This window comes from Solanum stenotomum, chromosome 8, assembly GCF_019186545.1.
Source record: "Solanum stenotomum isolate F172 chromosome 8, ASM1918654v1, whole genome shotgun sequence".
Lineage (NCBI taxonomy): Eukaryota > Viridiplantae > Streptophyta > Magnoliopsida > Solanales > Solanaceae > Solanum > Solanum stenotomum.
Genome location: NC_064289.1, coordinates 2,225,078 through 2,233,849, shown reverse-complemented (window position 1 = coordinate 2,233,849; position 8,772 = coordinate 2,225,078). Strand labels below are relative to the sequence as shown.

At 29.3% G+C, this 8,772-nt stretch overlaps 1 protein-coding gene across 1 annotated transcript; it reads left to right on the top strand.

Moving 5' to 3' along the window:
* The first annotated feature begins 847 nt into the window (after positions 1-847).
* LOC125873356 (gibberellin 2-beta-dioxygenase 8) lies at positions 848-6,556 on the top strand. Its single transcript, XM_049554268.1, has 3 exons — positions 848-1,528; positions 4,119-4,419; positions 6,240-6,556. The coding sequence occupies exons 1-3, from the start codon at positions 984-986 to the stop codon at positions 6,459-6,461; spliced, it is 1,068 nt and encodes a 355-aa protein (XP_049410225.1). The 5' UTR covers positions 848-983; the 3' UTR covers positions 6,462-6,556.
* The last annotated feature ends 2,216 nt before the right edge of the window (positions 6,557-8,772 follow it).

The window sequence follows — 8,772 nt, the reverse complement described above, 5'->3', positions numbered from 1 at the left end:
ACTTATACGATGTTTGATGTGTAGATAGAAAATATGTTATTCATGTGTACAATTAATATGATGTTTGATTGACAATCTAGAAACCTGCATAACTAATACATATATAAGTTATGAGAAATCTACATTTTATTTTATGTAGGATAGAAAATGAATTGAAATAACTCTTAAATATATGTATATACATAAAATTCACTCATAACTAATTCTGATATGTATAAAATAATATATAAATTTATTCATAATTCATCCCGATATTATTAATATATGTATAATTCTAAACGGCTACCTAAGAGCGCCAAGTTGGAAGTTACAGAACCCTACACTGTAAAAAATTAATAATTCTGTTTCTACGACCTCTGATATTTTTATATGGAAATTGTCCTATATAAAAGGACAACAATTCTTTTTTTAGGGACCATGTCCACGTGTAGATGTAATGGGACAGGCTTGTCCACTTTTGTCGAGAATTTACCTATTTGTCTACCTAGCAATGGCGAGAAAATGGCCAAAATGGTCCTTGATGGATAGGGGTTGAAGTATTTTGATCTTCATGTATATCACCTTATTAAAATAGTTCTTAAAGTACAGCAAAAGATGATCATTTTGATCCATTGTCCTAAAATAAAAAATGTTATTAAATTTTCACGCAGATATTTTCTTATATATGATACACGCTCAACATTACTATTTAAATCTCCTGTAAAAGCATAAAGTTCTTAATAATAAATCTAGATAAGAAACAGGTAAAGAAGTGTTTTAAAAATTAGTTAAGAGATATTTTAAACACTTTCTTTCGATTTTTTATTAATACGGTCAATATTGCTAGTATTCATTAGCGGTTTCATATGACGCCATTTGTTAAAATTCAAAGGGTATCGGTAACTCCTCCCCGCCTATAAAACCATGGCCTAAGTTCCAAAATCCGCCGATATAAATACCTGTTTGATGCTACGCAATTAAGTTGGCTAAACAAGAAACACAATATGTCTCAATCTTATTACTTTGAATCCTACCCTCCTTTATTTCGACCACCACCAAACATCCCCCAAATTCAAGAATCCAACTCTGATGAAACAGAGTCACTTTTATTAGACTCTCATATCCCCGTTATTGACTATTTCAAATGCACAACTCCAACGATAAGGACAACAAAATATCAAGATGTTAACGAAGATCAAAATTTAATCAGTGAAGCTTGTAGAGATTGGGGATTATTTCGATTGGTGAACCATGGAATTCCAATTACTTTATTGAACCAAGTTGAAGAACATGCTAAAAAACTCTTTTCTTTGCCCTATGAAACTAAAAAGGCCTTTTTTGCTAATAGCACCAGCAGCAGCAATTTTGTTTGCCCCATTTCCTATTTTTGGGGCTCCCCTGCTCTATCACCCTCTGGCGCCGCACTAGCGCCAAAAAAAGGCGCACAAGAAAATAATAATCAGAGCTTACAATGGATGGAAGGATTCAATGTTTCATTAGCTCAATTATCAAATATTCACTATCAAGATTTATTGCTGGAAACTTTCAGGTTCTCATCTTCAGCTTCTTGTTTTCTTTTTGGGTAAATTTGACTTCTAGAAAAATCAAAGCCTACATGAGTACTATATTGCATTATTGATCTAGTTGACAGTTAGTTAAATCAGTGAGACTTTTCAATGATGATGGGCCGTATAACTGAATTTGAAGTTTATGATTCTTACTTAAAATATATAAAAACAATCGAGTTCAAAATCAAATATTTGTATATAGTATTTGATAAAAAATTTAATATAAGAAATTAATAATAGACGGCCCGTCCCAGTTTGGGATGGTACTAAAACTATGGATCATAATTCATATTACTGGATTTAATATTTACACATATGGACAATGGTATGATTTTTTTAAAAACATATGCTGCTTATAGAATTGAAGATAAAATTACGGAATTCGGCCAACAGAATGGTGCAGCTATTTTAGCTAAAGACAAGCTGAAATATTGAAAATGATTTTTTATACGTATTATCCTTGTTTATGAAACTTATAGTAGCTCCTTTTTTCTCTCCAAATTTTCATTTTCGGTCTCAAATAAGTTGTGCATGTGACCGTACGTGGATTCAGCATTTAAATATCATAATGCGTTCAACTTTTAAAAATTATAACGTTAATTTTTATTATAATGATAAAATTATAAATTTTGATATAGTACTCTTATTTATTAAAATTTTAATATTTTTCTATATATATATATATTTTTATTTATATAGGTTCAAATGAATTTTTTTATTTTTTTATTTTTTCTTGCACACAGTTCAAATGAATTCAAAGGCAAAAAAGTTATATTTGCCCCCGCTTGTGATGTGAGGGAGTAACCCTCCCTCACATTCGACCTCCTTTTCCTTGTTTTTATTAAAGTGTTTTCTGATATAATTTAAGGGCCATCAATAAAAATATCGCAAAAAGTGATATCAGTAATTTTCGAAGAAAAAGACTGAGATAACGACAGTGATGGACGCAACCAAAATTTTAAATATTGATAGTGGACAAAAATGAATGAATTAATTAATTATAGTGTTACGTCCATTTTTTCTGGACGTATCTTTTTTTCGGCCGACTACTCCGTAATTAGTGCTTTATTTTTTTATATGAGGCTCTGCCTGTCATTTTCTACTTAAAAAATAGATATTTTTACCATCATATAGTTATCATCAAAGTTCTGAAATTATTTTTACTGTCATATGCTGAATTAAAATGGTAGATAAGATCGTTTTGTATTTAGAGAAATTCAAATTAAAAATAAAAAGGTATATGTCACTTTATTATAATTCTTGTTGTTGTTCGATTTATCTTTGATATACAGCTGATCTTTTCTCTCCTCTCCGATTTCATCATACTTGATGTGATATATGCATGTATATAACAATAGCGTATGATTCTTCTAAACTTGTTTGATTTGTTTGTCCTACATTGTGTCACATATTTGATGGTAGCCAATTAAAATAGAGTGTGCAGTCACAAACGCAAAGAGGGTGTACCGTTTGGATAGGTAAAAGATGTACGTACTTATTTTTATTTTTTTTAAAATTATTTTTATAAAATATATTAAAAATATTAAGTATTATAACTTATAATATTTTTATATAATTTTTAAAACTATAACTACTTTCCCTTATTTTTCTCTTCAATGATAGAATATAGATGGTCTTCCTAGTGGGCCTGTCCCTTTTCAAAGTTACTTGTAAGTTATACTCGCACTAATATTTCTGGTAACAAAATAATACAGTAATTTTTTATATTTAAAAATGAGTTATATTTAAACCTTTACCTTATCCTTAGTGCCATTTTTCACGGAGCCACTCTCCATATATTACTCAAAAGTTACAAGCAACAACAAACATATCGTGTAATTGCTTGGTAACGTGTGCCCTGTCTTATTTATATCTTGTAAAAATAAAATAACAAAAAGGTTGTTTTTTACTCTTCTTATTACCTTTGGCGGAAACTATATGCTACTTCGTCCCTTTTTATTTGATATGATTTTTTTTTTTTTGAATTAAATGATAAGAATATTAATAGTACTTTTCATATAATTTTAAAATATGTAATTTTTTTAGTTTGAAAAATTAAATCAATATAATTTAATTTAATTTTGTAAATTAATTAAATTGACTTTTGAAAAACGCAACATGACAACTAAAAGGTAGGGGAGGGGAGGGTACTACAAACATGATTTTTTCATCAAATCAATTTAATGAAAAAACACATTTTAAAAAATATATTTGCACAAAATATTGGATTGCTTCCAATTTTTTGGGTGTTAAGCACTACATTTTTATTTTCTGACTAGTTCAATTAAAATATTTGAGGGATATCCACTAAACATTTTTCAGTAGAAAATTTCATTGGAAAAAATAGTAGGAGTAGTTTTATTTTCAAGCTCATCAACTAATTTCACGGATACCTATCACTTCCCATTTCCCATTAACAATAGATACTAGGTAACTATATATGTCCACCAAGATTAGTGAAAAATATACCATATACTGAGTTATCTATTGTTAGAGATCATGAATTTGACCTGATAAAACTTATTAGTACATAAATTATTAATTAAAATAAAGTATTTGTTACATTAACAGATGCTTGCTAGAAGAATATGGGAAGGAGCTGTCTAGGGTGGCTACAGAAATATTCAAGATTTTGGGACCATTTGAGTCTAATTATATGTCCATAGAGACTGGTTTATTAAGGGTATATCGTTACCCAAGATGCCTAGAGCCAGAAAGAACGTGGGGAATTGACACACACACAGATAGCTCAGTACTTTCTATAATTCACCAAGATGATGTTGGTGGACTTCAAGTTTACAAAGATCATCAATGGATTGATGTCAATCCTCTCCCTAATACTCTTATTGTCAATATTGGTGACATGTTACAGGTACGTACCTTCTAATTTCTTTCATCATTTCGTATCGCTGATCTAGGATTTGAAGTTTATGCAGATATTATAATAGAGTTGGTTAATTAATTACAATCTAGATTTTTCATGCATTTCATTTTAGTCTTTCTATTAAGAAACGTATAGTGTTTGAGGTCTATATTGCTCGGATTCTTTAAAAAGGTCATATATAAGGTGTGTGTTTGATTCTTCAAAATCAGTACATTTTTGAAAGATTCGACATGAGTGCTATAATATTTTTAGAGAGTTTGAAAAACTTAGTCATGAGGTACCTACTAATGTGGTACCTCCCACCAGCGTAAGTATGAATAAATACCTACCGGAATGGAGCCACCACCTTAGCGAGGGGTTTGGTAGAGCTTAATAGTCTAGGTTTTAACCTGTATTTGTATTATTATTATTTTTAAATTATGTGATATGTATAAATAATATATTAAGAATAGTGTAAACAAAAAAAAATTATGATATATATAAATCCATAACTTAAAAATCATAGTTCCATTTCTCTATTTCCACCATGGTTTAGACATATGAGATTTCGTAATTCTTGATTCACCTCATTAATTACTAGGTTATATAGTTGAGCGGTTGGGTTTTATAATTTTATGTTGCAGTTTTTTTTTTAATCATAAAATATTGTATAAAAAAATGAAAACTTTCATCTTATAGGGTATAATTTATTAGACTGGCGTTTTAACTTGTATAGTCTTTTTTAATCATAAAGTACATTCCGGAAATTAATTAAAAAGGAAGTCAGAATACGATGAGATTTAGTATTACAAACCATGATCTCATTAATTAATGTATTCATCATGGATTAATTTAGTGGACTGACAATTTAACATATACTATACAGTTTTTTTTGGATAAGGGTCTGATTTGGTCGGATTTTTTACCCCCTGAACTATTTAATAGTGTATTTAAAGGTATATATGTGCCCACATGGACATATTACTATTTATAATTTGGCATTGTTTTTTATGTCCATGTGGGCAAATATATATGTTTAAAATACGGTATTAAATAGTCTAGGGAGGTAATAGGTCCTCATGAAAGTTTAGTATCGCAACAGCAAATCCGACCAAAGTTGAAATATTTTTTAGACCTTTATCTTTTTTTTTATCATATTATTTTCCTTCAAAGAGAGTTTCACGGACTATGATAACATTAATTAAATCCTTTTCTCATTATAGTACAATTTAGTGAACTGGCAATTTAACCTATAGTAGAGTGTTCTGTATCATATAGTAATATTTTTCTTAAAATTATTGAGAAAAGAGAGTCTTACCAACCACACTAACTTGTCAATTTTTTATTGATTTAAGAGTCAGAATTTACATTAGCTAGTGACCATTTAGTACATTTTTTGGCTGATAGCAAATGTAACTTATTGCCCAAAATTCCGAGGTTTCAAATTCAAAATTAAATAGAGACAAAAAATATTAGGAGATTCTTGAGTTAACTAGTACTTTTTGTTGGTGGAAGGTGATAAGTATCCCGTGAAATTAGTCGAAATGCGGGAAAGTTGATTCAGACACCACGGTCACAAAAAAAAACTTATAACTCAAAGGTGTGCGAAAGTTGGCCCGAACTCTCCATGGTCATTAAAAAAAAATTATACTTCCTCCGTTACTTTTTGGTTGTCCATATGTTATTGATGTTGAATCTCCTTGACTTTTTCACGTGTCTTCTTCATTATATTTTGAACCATTTAATAAAAATTCTGACTATGTTACTGCTATTTGCGTGTAAAACATGAACTCTTATTAAGTTGTGTTTGGGTTTTGGTGAAATTGCAGGCAATGAGTGATGATAGATATATGAGTGTGAAGCATAGAGTGAAGGTGAATAAACACAAGGAGAGAATATCAATTGGTTATTTTGTGTTCCCAGCTGAAGATACTATCATTCAAAGCACAAAGTACAACCCCTTCAGTTACGCAGATTTTCGAGCACAAGTTCAACATGATTTGAAAACACTAGGCCTCAAAACTGGTCTTCAAAAATTTAAATTTAGTTAAGTATCTTTATTTTGATAGTAAAATTAAAAAAAAATGGTTAAAACAAATTAATCAGTTCCCTCAGTATCTTTAGTTGACTGTAATTTGTACAAGGTACTAATTAAATTTTGATTCAATTTCTTTTCTAGTTTATTCCTTCCCTATTATGAAGAAATGATAGGTGGTAGATTTACTCTCTTTACGATGTCTCTCTATTATATTCTTTTCTTTTTAATTTGCTTTAAAGAAGTAGTAATATTTTAAAATATTTAATACTTATTCAACTTTAAACTTCTCGTTTGAACATGTCACTTCTTTAACACTATCATAAGTTATAAACAAATCTCGTCTTTCTTAAATTTTATATTCATTCAAATTTCAATGGAGCAAGTTGGCTAAATTTTACTCCTTTTGTTTCAATTTGTTGGTCTCACTTAGATTAGATACAAAGTTTATGAAAATAAATGAATAATAACTTTAAACTTTATACTCTTAAATATATATCTGAAAAATATTTAAATTATAAATTTGTAAAAACTAAAGAACATTTTGTGATTGTTGGCAACGCTTATAACAAAAAAAAAAGCGAGATGAAAGCTAAATAATATTAGGTATGATAATTATCTCTTCTATTCTTAAAACTGATAAATACTTAAGAATAAATAAATTAAATTAAATTATTTCTGTAATATTAAAAAAAAAAGATTATTTATGTAGTTAAATTTTAAAAACTGTCTTTACCACGTAATTTTCCCGAAACATGTTATTGGGCTCAGAAGGCCCATTTTAGCTACTATTGGAGGCAAGAAGCCCACTGAATTTCTACAATTGGTAGAACTGATATCAGGTAGCCACTTAGGGATGATGTTTAAAATATAGTCACATTTTTGAAGTATTTAAAAGTAAACCATCATTCTAAGCGGCAAAGATCCACTTCTTCTTAAAAACCCGCTTCCTCAAATTTCAGGAACCTCAAGATTTTTCGTCCTAAAGTTCAATTTTTTCAATTCAAACTTTAGAACACTATCGTGAAGTTTCATTTTTTTGGTTCAAACTTTAGGATAATTTATTCTAAAGTATTTATTTAAATAAGAGAGGTAAGTATAACAACATAAATCACAAGGGATAGGTCAGTATTACAAAATCAAATTTGTGGAATATATCTGTAGTTATATCTTTAATTATTTTCTTATTATAGCGACTCTGTGAAAATCTTAATATAATTTAAATAATTCTATTTTTTAATATAACATAAACGTAATATAACTTTTATAGACAATTTGTTATAGGTAAAAGTTAATCTAAATATTTAATCGAATGATAATGCAAATACAGACATCAAATAAATAAGAGAAAATGGTCTAAAACCCTTCCAACCTATACTCGAAATCTCAACTACATACTCCAACTCTACGAGTGTCCTATTATGCCCCTGAACTTCATATTTCTCTATTTTCTACATACTTAAACGCTGACCTGTCATAGGAGGTGAGAACACCTTCTCTAGGCGCGTTAGAAGGTGAGTACACCTTAAATTTTGACGAAAATTTTCTCTTTCTCCAATGGTCATCTTCCCCACCATTAAATAAACCATTGTTTCTTCTTCCCCACCATTAACCCTTGTTCCTAGCATAAAAAATTCATGATTTTTTCTCAAAAATAGGTAGGGTTTAGTTGTTTATGTTCATTTCTACTTCAATTCTTGAATTTAGGGTTTGTAATCTGGTCTAATTTCTTATTTAAGTCTCTAATATGAATATTGAATTTTCTCGAAATTCATCAAAAATAGCAAATGAAAACTTGAAAGGATGATTTTTGGGTCTTCTATGTTTTAGGAGGTAAATGGGGGAAAAAAACAGGAATTGGGAGTTGAAGAGGCGGGGGACCCGACGCGTGCAATCACGTTGCACTATGTATTTGGTTTATGTGTTGAGGTCAGCGTTTAAGTGTGTAGAAAATAGAAAAATATAAAGTTCAGGGGGATAATAGAACACCCGTAAAGTTATAGTGTGTAATTAAAATTTTGGGTATAAATTGAAAGGGTTTTAGACCATTTTCTCAATAAATAAATAAACTGTATATATTTTACGTAATTGGAGTATGAGACATTGTCAGAAATCATTGTACGGCAAAGCCATCCAAACTGAGCTTTTAGGTTGTACACTTTTCTGTTGTACAAAAATATCATTGTTCTAATCAAACATAATAAAAAGTTTCCTTTGGGAAATGTGGTTGAATGTTACTTTCTTCTCTTCGTCTCATTAATGTGACATTTTTATTACTATATTTAACACACTGTTTGAGAAAAAAAAATATAAAACAATTTTTAGAT